The following is an 18814-nucleotide window of genomic DNA, read 5'->3' as shown; positions in this document are numbered from 1 at the left end:
AGGAGCAGAGCGGCTTGGGAAGGGACCACCAGCATCCGCGCACATGCTTGTGAAAGCCGGGCCAGGAGGGGGGCGCAGGTCGTGGCCCTCTCTTCTCTCGGGAGCTAGGAAACAGTTTCACTAACTGCAGCACAGAGGCACGGAAAGCAGAAAACAGAAGGGAAGCCCTGGCTTTTGGGGAGGGAGAGAACAGAAACAGAAGGAGCCCTTCTAGGCGGGAGGAGACATCAGGGCGGGTAGGCGCTGGTCCTCTGTCATGACAACTTCTCTGCCATCCCCTCCTCCCCTCATCTCCATTTTCAGGCTTCAGGCTCTAGCCTTGGCAGCCTCCCTGTGAACTGGAGGAACCAGTAAATTCTTTCCTAGCATTTAAAACTCATCCTGCAGTCCCCATTTCACCCCCATCGGGGGTTAGGCCCTGGGGCTACAGCTGCTGTTGCCTCTTCCAATAAAGTGAAGCGGGAGAATGTGTGTGCCTCTTAACTCGGTGCACAGAGTGGGGGAAAGTGGCTGACCCTTTCCTCACTCCTCTCAAGGACCCCTACCCTATCGCTCTCTGCCAGAGGCAAAGGTTTCATTATTCCTGGCAAGGCCTGCCTCTGGGGAAGCCGAGGAGGGGAGTAGCCCAGGGTTTCTACTCTGATACGGGGAAGGGTATCAGCTTCAGGAGAGCTTTGAGGCCTTACACTGTAGGGAGACGCCAACCAGAGGGCCACTAGCAAGGGAGGATTCCAGAGGTATGGGTCTGGTGCTTCTGCTTTCTGCTGAGGCAGGGGGAGAGTTCTAGGGAACTCTAGGCGGTGCAGGAGTTGCTGACGGCTCCTGGGAGCGGCCAAGATCTCAGGGAGCAAGGAGAAAAGCAGCTCCCCAAAGGCCCACGTTCGCGCCCCCCCCCAAAAAAAAAAACCACTCACTCATAGTGCTTGCTGGGAGGGTGGGGTGTGCAGGAGTGGGATGACCTGGACAGCTTCTGGGCGAGGGAGCCTGGGGAAGATTGAGAACCCAGGGCTGGCCTCTAAGCTGGAGGACACTGCCACCATGTGGACAATTGAGGAGAAACAGCAGTAGCTGGCCTAAGTAGGACCGGAGGAAAACAGACATTTGGACATTTTAGAAACTTTATTGAAGGACAAAAGGGTGTCAGCTCCCAGTACATGGTGTGGAAAATAAATAAGGGTTAAAAGGAAGGTGCAAGGCAGGACAGGAGTGGGTGGAGGCGTATGCCTCATGACGGAGAGTCCTGTGGGGCAGCAGAACTGACTGGAATAAAACACTAGGGAGAGAGAAGACCTCGTCACAGCCCAGCCGTCCTTGAACTGTAACCAGCTCTTCCCCCTGACCTCGTCACAGCCCAGCTGTCCTTGAACTGTAACCAGCTCTTCCCCCTGACCTCTGTAAAGGAGCTGAGGATGGCCCCCTGCCCTACTTCCTACTTCCCACAGGCATAGCTGGCTGTGGACTGGAGGCTCACCAGGGCATCCCGCCATTCGAGCAATGTGGCCACAGGGTTGGTGCAGACCCGGGTGAGGCCTGAGGGAGGGGCTCGGCTGGTGTAGAAGGCACACTCGTCGTCCAGTCGGGCCTCGTGGAAGCGGTGGATGGCGGTCAGACATGCTTTGAGGCGCTGCCTTAGGGCCAGGGTTCGAGGGGCCAGATTGCTGGGGCCTGAGGGCCAAAGGCCACAGAGAGATCAGGGCAGACTCTGGAGTCCTAGACTCCCACCATATACTGCCCTTTCCCACTCCCCGACCAAGGGCCAAGCCAATTAGGAGCACAGGGCTGAAGGTGCAGCCCCCCACTTCTTCCTGTGGGAGAGCCAGACTGGGGCAAGGGACGTAGGGGAAAGAAAGCGTAGAATCACCTGGTGCAGGGCAGGCCCTGCTCCCAGCGAGAGATGAGGACCTCCTTTGTTCACAACCCCTTCCAACCAACTCCTTACCTGCCTGGCCTGTTGGGGGCTTCAGAGACTGGAGTGAGTGGATAGGGGGGCTGGCACAAAGTGGGCGTTGGGAGGAGAAGGTCAGGCTGGTGGTCGCTGGAGCCCACTGACTGCAGCAGGACCATGGGCTGGACTCTGGACTTCTGGGTTCCCGGGAGCAGGCCTCTGATACCCCAGGCTCTACCCTAGGGGAGGGCTCTGGGAGTCCTGTCTGCCCCTGGGGGCAGGCCTGAAGGGGTCCAGGCTCTCCCAGAGGGCAGGGCTCTGATGCCTCCTGGGTGGAGGGCTCTGATATCTCAGGCCCCCTCCTATGGTAGGACTCTGGGGGCCCTGGTTCTGCTGGAGGGCAGGGCAGAGCTACCTCGGGCTCTGCTCCAGGGCAGGGCTCTGGTTCCCCACACCCCTCTGGAAGGTAGGGTTTGGGCAACCCAGAGTGCTGTAACATTCCAGGAAGATGAAAAGCCCCAGATTTATTCTCTGGGGCATTCAGAGTTCTAGAAATCTCAGCCAGCAGGGGCTGAAGTTCAACCATATCCAGAGAGGAGCCTCCATTAAGGGGGGCACACTTGCCCTCCGCCAGCCCCTCTACCTCCTGTCGCAAAAGCTGTTGCAGGATACTGATGCGCTGTGGGTGGGACAGAGTGTGATGTCAAGAAGTGGGTGCAAGTCTTGTACCCACACTGTCCTATTTCCATGCCCACCCCCACCCCCGCCGTTTCTCGCTTTCCCAGCCCTGTCACTGCCCATCAGGCATCAAAGCTGTTGCCCACACCAGCCCACCTGCAGCTTCAGCTCCTGGAGGTTGGGGGTTCTACTGGGGTGGGGTCCATAAGAAGTTGACACGGGTGGCTTCCCAGGACCCTCCTGCAACCTTATACCACTCTCCTGGTCAAATAACCGGACTGCAATCTGCTCCTGCCACATGGGAGGAGAGGGGCCACATGAGGAAGACAGGCTGGAGTAGGAAGAAGACTAGTTTGGGTCTTCAAGCTAGTGAGGAAGGGGTCAGGTCCTTAACTGAGCGGCCCTAGACTTGGATTAGGAGGGGCAGCAGAGAGGCAGGGGGAGTTGGAGAGTCAGGCAGCTTTTCCAGAGAGCCCACTTGCTTCAAAACTGCTGGGCCTCAGGCCAACGGGACAGAGCGAGGAATCTCAGCATGGGAAGGTTTCAGATACTTACCCAGGGCAGGGCAGGCTCTTCAGGGCAAGGCTGAGGGGAGAGGCCACTCAACCACTGGGCCTGGGACAGAAGTGAGATGCCATGACTTTCCCTGTACCCATCCATCCCCTTCCTCCTCCAGCCCTGGCCTAAGCCAGCTACCTCCCCTGCCCTCTCTCACCTGCTGAGCTCTGGGGGCCGATGGAAGGGGTGTGAACTGGGTTTTGGGGCGGATGGCGAGACGCCGCAACACTGAATATGAGGTCTGGGGAGAGATGGGGGTGGTTGGGCAGGGACAAAACCGAGACCTCGCAGTGATCCCAGCCCCCAGGAGTCGTGGATACAAACTGGAGCTGAGGGGCCAGGGGAAGGCACACGCTGAGCCCGTCCAAAGGGTGATGGCCGGGTGATGGCAGGTGGTATCACTTGGCCAGGGGAGGGCATCAGGCAGGAGTCACGGCCGTCCTGTGGAGAACAAGGTGGAAGAGTGATCCCTCCCGCTTGGCATTGCTCTTTCTTGTCCTCACTTGAGCAGCCAGTGTGATTCTTTTGAGATCTAATCAAGTCATGTCCCTCCCTTGTTCATCCCCCCTCCCCATGGCTTTGCACTCATTCCAAGTAATAGTCAAGATCTTACGCTGTTTTATAAATCCTTACCCAACCTGATTCTGTCATTGCTCTAACCTCTCACTTCCTTTCCTTCTTACTCTGCTTCAGCCTCGCTTTTTTGCTGATCCTTAAACACACCAGGTACATGCCATCTTTGCATCTGCAGTTCTTGTGGCCTGGAACGTTCTTCCCCCAGATTATCTACATGGCTCACTCCCTCAACTCTTTCTGCTCTTCACTTAGCCGCGCCTCAGTGAGATTCCCCTGACCGATCTACCTGAAACTACAGTACCAATCACCCCCTTCCACTTCTCCTTCCCTTTCAGTGCCTTACTTTCTTTTTTTTAAACAGATAACTTAGCACCATCTGACCTACTATATATTTTACGCGTGTGTTTATTTTTTGTCTCCCCCTTCTAGAATGTGAACTTATTTCCTACTGTATATCCAGAACCTAGAACATTGCTTGGCACACAGTAGCTGTTCAATAAACCCTTGTGGAGTGAAAGAATGAACTCTCAGATCCATCTTACTCTCAGCACTGATCTGATGGTGATACAGATGTATACCAGACTGTGACCTCTCACTCGCAGGCCCCGGACACCTGGTAAACAGAGGCCAGTACCACTCTGGAGAGGGCCTTGGGTCCATCTAGGGCAAACCAGGACCAAGTTAACATGCTGAGATCCAGGCTGGGACTGCCTGGCTCTACCCACAATCCTCAGTGCCGCTGCTGCTGGGGAATCCCCCCATGCATCTCCTCTGTGCCCTTCCCCCAGCACAGAGGAGGAAGGTCCCAGCTCACCTTGGTGTGTGTTATCTCTCGGGTTTCTTTTAATGGTACTCGCTGAGCCAGACCGAGGGGGCCCCCTCCTCTTTCATCTGAGTGAGTGACAACTTCATATTCTCCTTCAGGGAGAGAGGAAGCTAGGAGGAGACAGGAAATTTGCTGCAGTGTCTGGAACACACATCAAAGTCTGGCACAGGGCCCTGCAACCCTAGTCGGAGGTTGCAACCTCCGAATAGGGTATGCCAGTTTGACAGCCCCCACTGCACCATCAGGGGTGGGGACCCATCCAGCATCCCTTTGCAGGCCAGCACGATTTCAGTAGTAAATCATTAATCTGAATACCCTGAGTGGGCTAGGGGTGTGGTGATGGCTCTTAGGGGCTGAGGACAGAACAGTGAGTGGAAGGTAAACCCTACAGGAAGTGGCAGAGAGAGGGTAGAAACGGGGACCACCTCCTCCGACACAAGTGCAACTGGGCCAACCTCTGGCCTATCAAGAAGATCTCGTCCTCTCTGTCTCCTTCTGATCTGGGCTTCCCGCCACAGCCTGCTGAGCTTTCTCTTGTTTTGCTCCCTACAAGCAGCTCCCCTGCCCCTGTTGTCTCCCCATGGCCAGACACACTCACCAGGCTTGACAAGGGTCTCCAGAAGCAATCCTGAGGCTTGGCTCACTGAAGTCCTGATGGCGATAAGGACAGCAGCTAGCAGTCACTGAGTACCAAGTACGAGCTGGGCCCTGTGCTAAGTGCTTTACAAACATCATCTCATTTAATTCTCACGATAACCTCAAATGATAATACAAACATTATCCTCATTTGACAGATTAAAGAAACTGAAGTGGGAATTCCCTGGCAGTCCAGTGGTTAGGACTCTGTGCTTTCACTGCCAAGCGCCCGGGTTCAATCCCTGGTTGGGGAACTAAGATCCCACAATCCACGCAGTGGCACAGCCAAAAAAAAAAAAAAAGAAAAAAGAAAAGAAACTGGAGCTCGGAGGGTAAGGCAAGCTTGCACAAATCATAAGTACTAAGAGTCAGGAATCAAACCCCAATCCCATTTCCTGCCACGGTCTATGCTCTGGCCACTAAACAAAAGAGATGGCACCTCTCAGTTCTGTCCCCTTCTTGTCCCACAACCTGATGAAACTGATGTCATATTGAGGCCTGGCTATGAAGGCCTGACCCCTATTGCAAGGGCTCACCCTGAGCACTCACAGATTTCCCCCTTCCGCCCTGGGTTGCTGGGAAGTCCTAAAGCTACTGGAAGGCCCCAGCTCTGAGGGACCCCTGTATCAGACATTGAATCATTCTTTTCCAGATGACCCTCTCCTCACTTGCTGTTGCCACCTGTCTCTCTTCTTAGCTCCTGGAAACCGGGAGGAGCGGAGGGGTGAGAGGAAGGTCCTGAAGGTGGAATCTGAGCCATAGGAGCAAGAGAAAAAACAGAGTCAGAGGTAGGCCTCAAACCTTCAGGCTTCACCAACAACCCCATTGGCCTCCATACCAACCCTCTGGCTCATCATGAGGTACCTTCCCTCCTAAGGCCCAGCTCTGTCCTTGGAAGGAGTTCCCAGAAGCACTGAGTATCAGCCCCCCAAGGGCACTCACCAGAGCCTCTAGCCTCTGGGGACACAAGGTCCGGCCTCGAGGTCCTGGTCCCTCCAGCCTGGAGAAGCAGGAGGCCCTGGCAGGGTCCAGTCGGTGGGTGGGGGTTCTGGGAGCCAAGTATGCAGAGGCCCGGGCATCCTAGGACCCCAAGAGACGCTATCAGTACAGGCTCAGGATTCCCTCCTCAGCCTACTCCAGCCTGATCTCCTCCTATCCTGGCTCATTACCTGGCCCCTCCGGATGGTGCCTCCCTGGTTCCCTCGAACCAGTACTCTCTGAGCCAGACTGGGCTGGCGCCCCAGGCGACAGCTCTTCACCCCCTCACCTGACAGGATGGTGGCCAGGGCTGCAGGGTCAGCCACAAACTCTATGGTCCCTGGAGCCTCTGCAAGGGAAGAGGAGAAGGAAAGGTGAGAAGGAACAGGAAGCGGGGAGGCTGAGGGGTCAGGGAGCCTAGCAGAGTCACATTGAGGTGCAAGAGTGAGCCAAAGAGACTCATATAACTGAACTCAGCTCACCAAACATTCATAGGACTTTGCTCTGTGTAAGACACTATTCTAGGCACTGACACCCTGAGATAAATAAGACAAAGCCCCCATACTCAGGAAAGCTATCATCAAACTATAGAGAGGTAACAGACTCAAGTCAAAGTATGGACATGTTATAAAAGAAGTACAGCAAAGCATTCGGACACAGAGCAATTGATTGTGACTGGGAGAGGTGGAAAAGGCTTTAGAAGAGATGACACTTTGCTGAAGAAAGCAAAGGGCTTCTAAGAGCAAAGAGCTTTCTAGGAGCAGGGACTAGGAATTATAGTAAGCAGGAGACCCAGGGAATGCAAAGCCCCCAAACCCCACTGCCACCAACCAATTCTCCTACTCAGCCAAAGAAACTGTTTCCAAGCCTCCAACAGGTACCTGTCTGGGGAGGGGGCCTAGGTCCCACATTTTGTCTCCCAGGGCTAGGCCTGAGCTCCTCCAAGGGGTTCCGAAGCTGAGTACTCCCCACCAGTCTCTCCGATTGCTCTGTTTGATGTGTGGCTTTCGGCCTGGGGCCTGCTGAGTCAACGAGGGGGCGCTGACTACTGAGCTTCTGCACCAATCTCTGGGGGAAGGGAGAACAAAAAGCTGGGGCTCAGCGTTGGGGGGCGTTGCTGATGTGTGCTGCGTCCTTGTAGCCACTGTCTTCACCCCCCCACGCCCCTCTTACCCTTGGATCTTGGTTCTCCTGGTCCAGGGCGCTGGGTTTGACTGTGGGGAGAGGCGGGCGTCTCTGAGAGCGAACGGGAATCTTGCTGGGGGTAGGAGATACACCCCGGAGGAGAGGATCCTTCGTGGCTTGGAGGGTAGTCATGACGACTACAACTGAGACGGAGAAGAAGGCAGGATCAGGGATCAAAGGTCAGCCAGCTCGGGGCTTCGGTCCTGACATCCCTGATACTCCCACCTCCACCCAAATCCATGCGCCCAGAGGACCCGGCGCCTGCAAGGCCTCTTTTCTGGGTGTCTCCTCCTAACCCTCTGAGCCTATTCTTTAGCCCCAGGACCCCAAACTGCTTCTCCTCCCTACGAGCCCCCGCAGCCCTCATTCCCTCCAAGATCCCGGTGCCGCACCTCCCCCGGAACCCCTCAGCGTCGCCCTCACTTTCTTCGCTTTTTCCCCGGACTCTCTCGGTTTCTGCTGCAGATACTTCCCCAGTTTGTAAAATACGCCAAGCTCCTGATTGGCTTGTCTGCGCTCCTGCGGAGGCGCGTGTCACAGGATTCAGCTGTCCAATCCGCAGGCTTCGGAGGCGAGGCCAAAAGAAGGACTAGTTGTCGAGCCGCTTTCTGGCCAGGAAAAAAACTGACCCGACTCAACCAGCCTATCCGAGAGCGGAGCGCGGGGTGGAAGAAGAAGGAGGAGACCTTTCTGAGGCCGGCGAAGGCGTGGGCTCGGAGTCTGGGAGACAACGGGCGCTGGGTACTCTCGCGAGGTCTCGGGACTGGTGCGGGACGGTGCAGTCTCGCGGCATTGTGGGAAGGGCTGGTGTCCTGAATGAGGCCAACTGACGGTGTTGGAGGCTGGCCCGAGCCACTCACCCGACTCTGATCAGAGTTCGGCGTCAAGCTGTGGGGACTCCGCTCCAGACACATTGTAGGAAACGTCTGTACGTTGTGCCTAGGCCGAGGAACTGCCTCCAAACGGGCGGAGAGGGCTGGAAAAAATTGAACTGAGGCTAACAATAACAAAAATAAAAAGAATCATTTTTTTCACTCCACCTTTACGAATGGTGAGGTGTGGTCTCCATTCACAGATAAGAAAACAAGGCTCAAAACAGTGTCATTGGAACTCAACAGGCCTGGAGGACTGGGGAGAGGTGTGGCCTGTTGTTGGCAGGCAGGGGTGTGAAAATGAGGGAACCTAGAACACTCTGGTTAGAATGGAAGGGGTTAACCTCTAATGGGAAATGGGCGATGGTTTCAAGCATACAGGACTCTGGTAGATTCTCTCCCTGACTCGTGCTTCCTATTATACAAGCCCTCCCATTCCAATTTCTCCTTCACACCTTTTCATTATACCTTTGGATTTCATTTAGTTTCTTCCTCTTCATTATCTCCACCCTAATCTCACCTAGAGGATTGCAAAAGCCTCCCACCCTCCATTCTCTCTTGCTCTCCACAATAATCCATTCACCATATATAGCAGCTAGAGTAATCTTTCCAAAATGCAAATCTGGTCATGTTACCACTGTGCCTTGACCTCTCCCCACTCATACTCCCCATCTTGTACCACTTTCCCCCTTGTTCTCTGCTTTTCCACTCCATTGCCATTTCCAGTCCCTGAAATTTGTCATGTTCCTTCTAGTCTCTCTGTCTGCAATACCTTCCACTTTGCCTATTCATGCCTCCAAATGGATGTTCGCTGTTACTTTCTTGTAGAGGGCTTCCTTGAACCCCTCCACTCACAACCCACCCTAATCTAAAAAAGTTTCCTTAGTTGTGTGCTCTCAAAGAACAGTGTTTCCTCAGAGCATGTATCTCAGTTGGTAATTGTATATTCACCAATGTGAACCTAATGTATCATGTTTATTAAACCTGATCTCTCCTGCTAGACCTCCATGAAGGTGGTGACCTTTTATTTTTGGCTTACATTATATTTTCAATGCCTTGCATTGTGCCTGCCTGTAAAGGGTGTTCACTATTTGTTGAATGAGTCAATGGATGAATGAATAATTGATCAAATGAATACCTGGAGAGATAGTGAAGACCTCCAAAAAGAAGTAATATTTGAACTTCCTGTAAAAGAGAGAAGGCTCTTCTAGTCACTCGGAACAGCACTTGCAAAGGCAAGAAAACTTGGAGTGTCCAGAGGAGGGTAAGTCCTTAGGGATAGATGGAACGTAGGATAGTAGGAAATAAAACTAGAAAGATGGTCTGACTGGAAGGAAGGGGACAGTCCCCTCATTCCACTAACAGGTACTGTGAATGTGCTAGATCCTGACTACTAGATTAGCAGGGATGGCTACTGACAAACATTGTGCACCTACTGTGTGTAAGGCCCTTTATCACACATTTGGGATACGTGGAGGAATAAGGCTGAAGTTTGAAGGATGGGGAGGCACCAGGATGGAGGTTGGCTGCACAGTGGCTTTACATGATTTTAAGGTAGTTGGCGCAGTCCGGGTCCAAGTTCACAAACCTGGAAACTTGAGTTTGTCAGGCTACCCAGAGTAGATCTTGGAGTCACACTAATCGAATTTGTAAGAGAAATTGAGTGATTTACTATGAGCGATATGCCTTTTGGTGAACAAAATATTTATGCCTGCTCCTCAGGGCACCACCTTCACAGAATCGAGGTACAAGGAGACTGATTTTATATCATAAAAGTCTTTCAGACAGCCAATGCTCAGAATATCTGCTATGCCTGTCATAGCATCCAACCTGTTTTCTATACAGCAGTCAGAGCGACCTGCTTCTGTTTGTCTTTGCTGGACCTCGAATATGGGGAGGTGCAAGCCACCTCTCTTGTTTTATTCTATCAATCCCCCTTTACTCCCTGTCTGCTCTCCCCCATAGGCACCACTCTAATGTGATTGATATAAGTTCTTACCTATGCATGTGTGCTTATAAAATATGTAGGGTTGTATACTTGTTTCCTATTGCTGCTGTAACAAATCACCACGAATTTAGTGGCTTAAAACAGTACAAATTTATTCTTACAGGTCTGGGGGTCTGAATTCTAAAATTTGGTCTGGTTCCATTCCTTCTGAGGAGAATCTGTTTGCTTGCCTTTTTCAGCTCCGAGAGGCTGCCAGCATTCCTTAGCTTGTGACCCCTTCTTCCATCACTCTAACTGGAATAAGGAAGAACCTTTTGTATTCTGTTACAAGTTAATCACTAAAGGGATGTTGCCTATAAGCTTAAATTATACATAATGGCCCATCTCTGGAAACCCTGCTCCCCAGGTAATGAGCATTAAGCTAAAATACCTTTGTTTAGCTCACAGGAAACATCTTGACCAGGTCCACCTGTGAATGACTGCAGGGAGGAAGAAATGAACACATCCCCTCATGAGGCAGATGGGAGCCAGGAAGCATTTGACTTTATTCCCTCCCCTTTTAGTATAAAAGGAGCCTGAATTCTAACTTGGGCGAGATGGTTCTTTGGGGGCACAAACCCACCATCTTCTCGGCTTGCGCAATTGCTATCTGGTCATGGAAACCGTAGGACAATTGAAGCCACGAGTAAGAAGAAACTGTGAGTCAGCAAGAGCCAGGACAGAGGGTGAGGTCATTTGCTTATTGTGACAGGAGCAGTTGAAGCAGTAGGAGCACCGGTCAGGGAGCCTTGTGCTCCTGCCGTGGATGGGGCTTCCTGTCACCTGTCATGCTCCGTGAGGCCTGACGGGGCTGCAGAGCCCGTGTCACACAGGTGTTTCTGGGTTCCTGTGAAATGACTCCCACTCCACCCCAGGCAGCTGCAATTCTTGTCCCCCTTATTTCTACGTGTAACTTCACAATGAACTCCCGTTTGCTTGAGATATTCATTTAGTCTCTCTTCTTCACAACTCAGATAACTGAACCCCCTTTTCCACGCACGGCAGGTGGCCCCTAAGGAATTATTCCACTACAAGAGTGGGCACCTCCCTGGGGTCCAGGATACCCACCACAACTGGTTCGCTCTAGGAACTGCTAAGTAAATGTGGTCACGTCCTCACTTTTGAGGTGACCTTCTTACAGATGACATGAAAACTACTTCCCCTCTTCCAACAAGCAGAATACAATAAAGTCAATACGGTATAGGCTTTCTTAATCACAATCAAATCCCAGCCCTGTCTTCTTGAGGTTAACATCAGATCGCTTTATTAGAATTGGATTTTGAGTTTTCCTAAAACTCTTCAATCACAGCCAAGTCTGAGGTTGTATAATTTCAATAGGTGGCTGGATCCACACGTGACAAATTGATTCTTTCAATTCTCCCCAGCACTTAAACTCGTTCAAGTCTGGTCTTTTTCAATTTTTTCCCCCCTGCAATCCAAGATAAAAAAATGTATTTTACATGAAAACCCAGAACACACATATATACACTGAAAATGACAGTTTCACCATACCCTAAAGTTTTCTATTCTTTTTATTTTAAAATGTTTGTCTTGACCCAATAATTTTTATTACAATGTTTCATGACCCGCAGCTTGAAAACGATTGGTGCAGTCTCTCCTTTCTTCAAAATTTCACTTCTCCAACACAGATATTTCTTGCTCTGGTTCTTTCTTTTCTTTTAACAATCAAACATCTCATGAGAGTAGTCTGCTCTCCACTTCCCCATCTCTCATTCGCTCTTCAGTTGACCATGTTTTGTCTCTGACCCTACCCTGCCCTGAAGCTGCCCTCACTGAGGTCTAACATCTTCCTTGCTGATAAATCCCACATTTCCCACCCGTTACTTAACCTGGGTTCCCAGCATCCTCTGACACAGCTAGCCACTCCCTCTGGAAAGCTCTCTCTTGCCCTGGCTTCCTGAGGCCTCCTACCTCTCTGCCAGTTAATTCTCAAGATTCACTTCCTCTGCTCCTCTACGAGTCTCCCCAAGGCACTTCTCTTTTCTCACTTAATACACCGTTCTTGAGTGGTTTCATTTTTTCCTCATGTGGGACACCTGAGAAACCCAGCTCAAACTCTTCCTTCTATCCAGTACAAGTCATAGGCCACAGACTCTGATGTGAAAGTTTCCAAACTGGAAATTTTGCTCACTTGAAAATCTAAATATTTGAAACTCCACAGCTTTTGTCTGCTTTTCTTCAGTGACATTTCTCCTCTGAGATAAGAAATGCTATTGAATGAAAAGGAGAGAAGGCAAGGGGTGGAGGGTGAAAAGGGTGGGAAGCTTGAGTAATATTTGCAATGGACATTGTGGTTGATCCCCAATGTCCATTCCATACCAGACAATTAGCCCAAGTCAGTGATGACTGTTACTGCTCCAGGAGCGGACACACCAATGATCCTTGCCAGATGGTCTGAAGGAAAGGACTTATATCTCATCCTTGGGAGGAGGGGTTTCTCTTTCTTCCACTGAATATGAAGACAGAAGCATCACGCAGTAGCTACTGGCACCCACCTTCAGACAATGAGGAGAATCATCCCGAGGATGAAACTTCCCTCCAAGGAGGAAGGCTGAACAGAACCATGGACAGAGCCTGGGTCCGTGATATTATTGAGTTGCTGAATCAACCAACTTCAGAGCCCACCTACCTCTGGCTCCTTGTTACATGAAGTAGTTTACTTTCTTTTTTTAAAAAAAAAAATGAGGTTGTATGTTACTTGTAGCAGAAAGCATCCTGATAGATTCAGCATCTCAAAATATTCCATCACACCTGAACTCCAGACCTGTGGACACAAATGCCTGCCAGCCCTTCCCCTTGGCTGTTCCATGGCATCTCACACTCAGTAAGTCTAAAACTGATGTTGTTGTCTTGGGCCCCCTTGTCTCCCTATACCAATCTTCCCTGTTTCTGTGAAAAGTCCCACCATCTGCCTGGGTGTTCAACTCAAAACCTTGGGTAATCTTTGCTATTTCCCTTTCCCTCACACTGACAATTCCCACTTAGGAACTGCAGATTCTACCCCCTGAATAGTTCTCAAATCCATCCACTTCTTTGCCCACCACCATCTCTTGCATGTTTCACCGCACAGTCTCTGAACTGGTCCTCCTTCTCCTTCCAACTGTGTCTGAACACCACAGCCAGAGTGACCTTTCTAAGAGGCAGATCTGAATACTTCACCCGTTAAACCCTTTTCTTTCCCTTTTCCTTAGAATAAATTCTAAGTGCCTTCATATGTCATATAAGGCCCTCGGTGACCTGGCCCTCATTGCATCTTTCCAACCTCAATGCAATTCCTTCCTTTCTAGCCTTCATTCCAGCAACGTAGAACTACTTTCACTTTCCAGACATGCTCCCTCTTGTCTTCTGGCTGATGTATCTACCTAGAAAGTCCTCTTCCTCTCCCTGCTTCACCTGAATAACTGCTGTTCATTCTCCAGCGCTCACTGTGATGGTGCCTCCTTTGGGAAGCCATCTCTACCCTAAGGCTGGGTTAGGTGTTCTTCTTCATGTTCCCACAACACCATCTCCTTATCCCAATCACATCACTCGTCACGAGGTTGGAATTGTATGCTTATTTATCTATGTCCCCCACCCAGACTGTGAGCTCCTTGAGAGCAGGGACTCTGGCTTACTCCCTGCACCTAGCACTATAATTGAGTGAAAAAGATCATTCTAAATTCAGAAGTAAATTTTGACTTCAAGGCAAGGGTAGGATGGAATGGAGTTGGAGGACAGCATGGAAATAGACATTTTCAAGCAAGGGGTGGGGTGGTGGCAGCAGAATTTGATCTGCTGGCTAAGTGTGATGAATAGGTTTAGGTGGGTGGCAGGGCCAGGCCAGGGGAAAAGACCACTGAGGCAGACAATGTAACCCAGGCAAGAGATGACGGTGGCGGGACTTCCCTGGTGGCGCAATGGTTAACAATCCACCTGCCAATGCAGGGGACACGGGTTCGAGCCCTGGTCCGGGAAGATCCCACATGCCGTGGAGCAACTAAGCCTGTGCACCACAACTACTGAGCCTGCAGTCTAGAGCCCACAAGCCACAACTACTGAGCCCGTGGGCCACAACAAGAGAAGCCACTGCAATGAGAAGCCCGGCGCACCGCAACGAAGAGTAGCCCCCGCTCGCCGCAACTAGAGAAAGCCTGCACGCGACAACGAAGACCCAACGCAGCCAAAAATAAATAAAATTTTTTTTTAAAAAAAGAGATGATGGTGGCCTGGACTAGGGTGGTGGCAGTGGAGATGGGGAGAACCAGACAGCCTTGAAAGAGTTATAAAGTAGAATTAACAGAATTGGGGGTAGGTGAAGAAAAGAAAGGAGTATAAGATGAGGTGAGTTCTAATTGGGGCCACGGAAGTCCTAGTGGTGCCTTCATCTTAGGGCGGGGAATCCAGAAGGAAGAACGTGACTGCAGAAGGTGGAAAGCGAGGTAAGGGGCTCTGCTTCGGACATCTGGGGCTGCAGATGGGGCACAGAAGTTGAGAAGGAATGGACAGAGAGGTAGGAGGAAAACCAGAGGGGTAGACAGGAGTCATAGATGCCGAGATAGTGGGAGTCAGAAGAGAAATGACCTGAGGCAGGGGGAAAATACCGCTGAGCCTCCTTTGCATTGACGCTCCCATGACACAGACAAAAGTGCACTAGGGAGGGTCCCCCCGCCCCGCCCCCATTTACTATTTTATGATGTTTTAAAAATCGAAGTATAATTCATTTACAATATTATATTAGTTTCAGGTGTATAACATAGTCATTCCATATTTTTATACATTACAAAATGATCACCACTGGAGAGGGTTCCCTTGATAGCAGTTTTATTTGATTTAAAAGTGAAACTCAGACCCTGACCCACCCACTAATCTTGGGGTCGTGGCAGGAGTAGACTCATCCTGGGGATGGTTGGCCTCTTACCAGGACAAGAAATGGGGGAACATATAGACTCTTACCAGGACAAGAAATGGGAAACATACGGATCATGTCTCTGTGGGCATGGAGAGGCCCAGCTGTGGTGCTGGGTAGGGTTTGGCCACGGCCAGGGAAGGGGTGACTGGAGCCATCTGGTGGACACATGCAGAGGGGGAGGAGACTAATTCGGGACTGGTGTTAGGATTGGGGCTTAGAGGTCTAGGGCAGGGTCAGGGAGCTCTGGACCAACAAGTTCAGTAGCTGTGAGTAGAAGACTTGTCCAGCTCACTGCGCTGCTCCTTGTGAGACTCTGTCACCACCTGCTGGGGGCCGAGGCATGTGAGGTGCACAAACCATTCAGCACCACCCTCCTTCCAGCTCCTTTGTGGCACGGTGTCCCCCCTCCCTGGCATAACCAGTTGAGGCTCCAGTCTGACCATCCACCTCCATCTCCCTGTCTCACTCCCACCCCAAGAATCACTAACCCACAAACACCCTAAGATTACCTGCAGCCAGGCTGGGGCTCAGAAATACTATGAGAAATGATGGGGTCCTACGCTCAAGTGACCCATCTTACCTCCCCATCCCGGGTCTCAATGGTCTTGATCAGAACCATCTTCCGGCTGTGGCTCTCCTGGGGAGGCTCCACCTCAGGCACTGGAAAAAGCAAGATGAGAGGTGGAAGGGAGGAGGCTTGGGATTTCTCTTGTTTTAAGCCCTCACTCCGTCTGGGAGGTGAGGGAGGGGCGGGGAGGGGCAGAGCCTGAGGAGCGAAGGCAAGTGTAGACCAGGACTCAGAAGTTCACGGAGAGAACCAATCCCTGAGCAGAGCCAGAGTAAGAGTCCAGTCAGGGCAGAAATGGACAAGGGGACAGACAGTTGGAAGTCAGACGTGAAAGACTCACCAGTCGTCTTTATACTTAAGGATGCAAAGGAATGGACTGGCACGGAGATCCTGGGGGCGAAGCACTCGGTCAGCTACTCCTGTGAGCCGCTGGCCTCCCCCCCACTCCTCCCCCGCAAGCCCTGACCAAACCCTATCCGACCCGCTGCCTCTCACCGGCTCTCCTCGCCCTCAAGTAGCTTCCGGTAGGTGGCGATCTCGATGTCCAGGGCCATCTTGACGTTGAGGAGCTCCTGGTACTCTCGCAGGTGTCGCGCCATCTCCTCCTTTAGCTGCCGCAGCTCCTCCTCGAGCCGTGCGGTGCCCGCCTGGTACCCGCCGGCTTCCAGGGCAAACTGCTCCTCCAGCTCCCGCAGCTGTCTGAGCAGCGCCTCGTTCTGGGGGTTGGGGGTGAAGAGGGGGCGTCAATGGGGCAGCAGCCTTCATCCTCCACCCCCTGGGCGGGGGCGCACAGCCTGGTACTCACCGTGCCGCGAAGCCCATCCACCTCGCACGTCAGGCTCTGGATCTGGCGTCGCGACTCGTTCATCTCCTGCTTGGCCTGGCGCAGGGCCTCGTGGTTCCGGTTGGCGGCGTCAGACAGGTCCGCGTACTGCGGCCAGGGGGGCAACCCGGCCGTGAGTGGACCAGATGCGCCCTCCCCCCAGCTCTCCACGCTTCCAGGTCCTCCCAAACCCTCCCGTGCCCTGGCACCTTGGACTTGTACCACTCTTCTGCTTCCTGCAGGTTCTTCGCTGCGATGCTCTCGTACTGGGCACGGATGTCCCTCAGCGCCGCCGTCAGCTCGGGCTTCACGGTCGCCTCCACCTCGACCTGCTGCACCTGCTGGCTCTCCACGCTCATCTGCAGGTCTCTCAGCTCCTGCCGCCAAGGGCGAGAGGCCGAGTTCATCGCGCAGATCCCACGCGGGCCGCGCGGTTGGCGCACAGAAAAGAGAAGGAACACTTGAATGAACAGAAGGGGGCGCTAGGGAGTGCGGCGCGCTTGGTACTGCACGGCCCGCGCCACGCCCGTACTAAGCCTCTGGCCAGGTTACGGGGGTGCAGCTCCGCTGCTCGCCACCAGGCGGCGCAGGGGTGTGAGTCAAACCACCTGTAGAGGGGGTTGAGAGCCTGCGTCTACCCTACGAATCTCACTTCTCTTCCTCAGGTCCACTCGCCAGTCTCTTCCAGAGCTTGTACTCCAGCTCCAACGAGACCACCCCCAACCTCCTGACACCCGGGTCCACCCACCTCCTCGTGCAGCTTCTTGAGGAACTCAATCTCATCCATCAGAGACTCAATCTTGCGCTCTAGCTCCAGGCGGGACAGGGTGGCGTCGTCCACGTCCTTCACGGGGTGGCAGTAGGGGTTCGAGAGCAGGGAGGGGTTGCTTAGGTCGACGAAGAGCCTGGCCCTCCCTGTCTGCCTCTGGAGGCTTCTGGTCGCCTCCCTTTGCCCACAGATGCCACCCTGGATACGCAGGCCGGGGGTAGGAATGGGGAGACCGAGCTCACCTTACGGAAAAGCACGAGGCTGTGCTCCGCATCCTCGCGCTTGCGAGTCTCCTCCTCCAGCCTGGTGGGAGGGGCGTGCAGAAGCTGAGCTCCGGGGTCACTGCCCAGCCGTAAGACCGCGACCCCCAGGATCTGGGTCAGAGGCTGCTACTGCCCAGGACTCTGAGGAGGGGCCTTCAGGCTGCCTGATGGACTTGCCCCATATTTCCCTTTAACCTGCTGGGAGCTGAGATGTGGCCCCTTTATACACAGGGGAGACATAGTAACTCCCCCTTCCTCCCCTCCCCAGAGACTCAGCAAAGTGGTAGACGGGGGTTGGGGGTGTTGCCCGCCGGCGAGGATGCTGCCTGCACACGCCCAGGTGGATAAGGCGGGCCACTCCCTCTGGCGGCCGCCTCGACGGCCGCCGCCCAGCCCCGGCCCTGTCCCCTGACCTCTGCTTGAGCGCCGCCAGGTCCTCCGCCAGCCCGTCGCGCTCCACCTGCACCCGGTCTCGCTCGCGGCCCAGCAGCTCTAGCTCCCTCCGCAGCTCGCGCAGCTCCTGCTGGCACAGCTGGTCGGCGCGCGCCGGCTCCTGGCCCCGGGCCTGGCTCAGCTCCCCGCGCAAGGCCGCGTTCTGCTGCTCCAGGAAGCGCACCTTCTCGATGAAGTTGGCGAAGCGGTCGTTGAGCTCCTGCAGCTCCTGCTTCTCGTTGCTGCGCGTGGCCAGAAACTCCTGGTTGAGGGCCTCGGCCATGGAGAAGTCGAGGCGCTCCGAGGGCAGGCGCAGGAGGGCGCCCGCGGCCGCCCGGGGACTGCGGAAGCTGCCTAGGCGCACGGAGGAGCCGGGGGACGCCGAGCCCAGCAGGCGGCTGCTCGAGAAGCGGGAGCTGGAGGAGTAGGAGAGGGCCCCCGGGGACAGCGAGGGCGGTGGCCCGAAGGTGCGGCGGTAGTAGGTGGAACTGACGCCGGACCGGAGGCCCGACGGGTGGCTCATGGCGGCCGAGGATGGGGAGTCACCGCTCACAGAGCTTGTCCGGGCGCTGGGAAGGAGCCGCAAACCGCTGCGAGGCGGCTTTATAGCCCTGCGGGCTCAGGGGGGGCATGGGCTGCTCCTCCCACTGGCCTGACGGTGGGGCTATGTGGGGAGGGGGACGCCCCACCCCTGCGGAGCTGCAGGAGCGCCGCACCCTCCCTCCCTGGTTGCCGGCGCCCTGCCTACATGATTCCCCCAGTTGCTGGTGGGGAAGGAGACAGGGATGGCTACCACAGGCCACAGGGAGGCGGGGGGGGGGGGGGGGGGGTGTTGGGGGGGTCAGTGCCTTCCAGCAAATATCCGGAGC

At 53.7% G+C, this 18814-nt stretch overlaps 2 protein-coding genes across 6 annotated transcripts; both read right to left on the bottom strand.

Moving 5' to 3' along the window:
- Window positions 1–1073: 1073 nt before the first annotated feature.
- TROAP (trophinin associated protein) lies at window positions 1074–8021 on the bottom strand. 3 transcript variants are annotated; one of them, XM_029204442.1, is made up of 15 exons: window positions 7746–8021; window positions 7311–7465; window positions 7019–7205; window positions 6329–6486; window positions 6102–6239; window positions 5828–5910; window positions 5122–5174; window positions 4512–4633; window positions 3446–3562; window positions 3279–3362; window positions 3119–3178; window positions 2720–2854; window positions 1940–2564; window positions 1472–1665; window positions 1105–1273 (listed from the first exon to the last, which is right to left on the bottom strand). In XM_029204442.1, the coding sequence occupies exons 2-15, from the start codon at window positions 7452–7454 to the stop codon at window positions 1226–1228; spliced, it is 2148 nt and encodes a 715-aa protein (XP_029060275.1). In that variant the 5' UTR covers window positions 7455–7465; window positions 7746–8021; the 3' UTR covers window positions 1105–1225. The 3 variants fall into 3 exon arrangements, with proteins under 3 accessions (XP_029060273.1, XP_029060274.1, XP_029060275.1); XM_029204440.1 differs by having other exon boundaries at window positions 1074–1273; window positions 1472–2564; XM_029204441.1 differs by having other exon boundaries at window positions 1074–1273; window positions 1472–2564; window positions 7715–7772.
- Window positions 8022–14992: 6971 nt separating this feature from the next.
- Window positions 14993–18477, bottom strand: PRPH (peripherin). 3 transcript variants are annotated; one of them, XM_029204475.1, is made up of 9 exons: window positions 17927–18477; window positions 17493–17553; window positions 17230–17325; window positions 16691–16858; window positions 16464–16589; window positions 16154–16374; window positions 15999–16048; window positions 15671–15750; window positions 14993–15416 (listed from the first exon to the last, which is right to left on the bottom strand). In XM_029204475.1, exons 1-9 carry the CDS (start codon window positions 18466–18468, stop codon window positions 15348–15350), a joined length of 1413 nt encoding a protein of 470 aa, XP_029060308.1. In that variant the 5' UTR covers window positions 18469–18477; the 3' UTR covers window positions 14993–15347. The 3 variants fall into 3 exon arrangements, with proteins under 3 accessions (XP_029060308.1, XP_029060309.1, XP_029060307.1); XM_029204476.1 differs by having other exon boundaries at window positions 14993–15413; XM_029204474.1 differs by lacking the exons at window positions 14993–15416; window positions 15671–15750 and having other exon boundaries at window positions 15805–16048; window positions 17927–18468.
- Between the last annotated feature and the right edge of the window lie 337 nt (window positions 18478–18814).

Source organism: Monodon monoceros, unplaced genomic scaffold (genome assembly GCF_005190385.1).
Source record: "Monodon monoceros isolate NGI ecotype Baffin Bay Population unplaced genomic scaffold, NGI_Narwhal_1 Super_Scaffold_6, whole genome shotgun sequence".
NCBI classification, from domain to species: domain Eukaryota; kingdom Metazoa; phylum Chordata; class Mammalia; order Artiodactyla; family Monodontidae; genus Monodon; species Monodon monoceros.
The sequence above is the reverse complement of the archived record's forward strand: the minus strand, read 5'-3'. Positions and strand labels throughout refer to the sequence as shown.

Excerpts from the sequence above, each read along its gene's own strand:
- TROAP (XM_029204440.1), bottom strand. The coding sequence starts at position 7,454 with ATGACTACCCTCCAAGCCACGAAGGATCCTCTCCTCCGGGGTGTATCT. Across the intron at positions 5,175-5,827 it reads GAGACAGGTGGCAACAGCAA|GACTTCAGTGAGCCAAGCCT; the intron begins GTGAGGAGAGGG and ends TATCGCCATCAG. Across the intron at positions 2,855-3,118 it reads AAGAGCCTGCCCTGCCCTGG|GAGCAGATTGCAGTCCGGTT; the intron begins GTAAGTATCTGA and ends CCCATGTGGCAG.
- PRPH (XM_029204474.1), bottom strand. The coding sequence starts at position 18,468 with ATGAGCCACCCGTCGGGCCTCCGGTCCGGCGTCAGTTCCACCTACTAC. Across the intron at positions 17,554-17,926 it reads CTGGCGGCGCTCAAGCAGAG|GCTGGAGGAGGAGACTCGCA; the intron begins GTCAGGGGACAG and ends CCCTCCCACCAG. Across the intron at positions 16,049-16,153 it reads CTTGAGGGCGAGGAGAGCCG|GATCTCCGTGCCAGTCCATT; the intron begins GTGAGAGGCAGC and ends CTTCGCCCCCAG.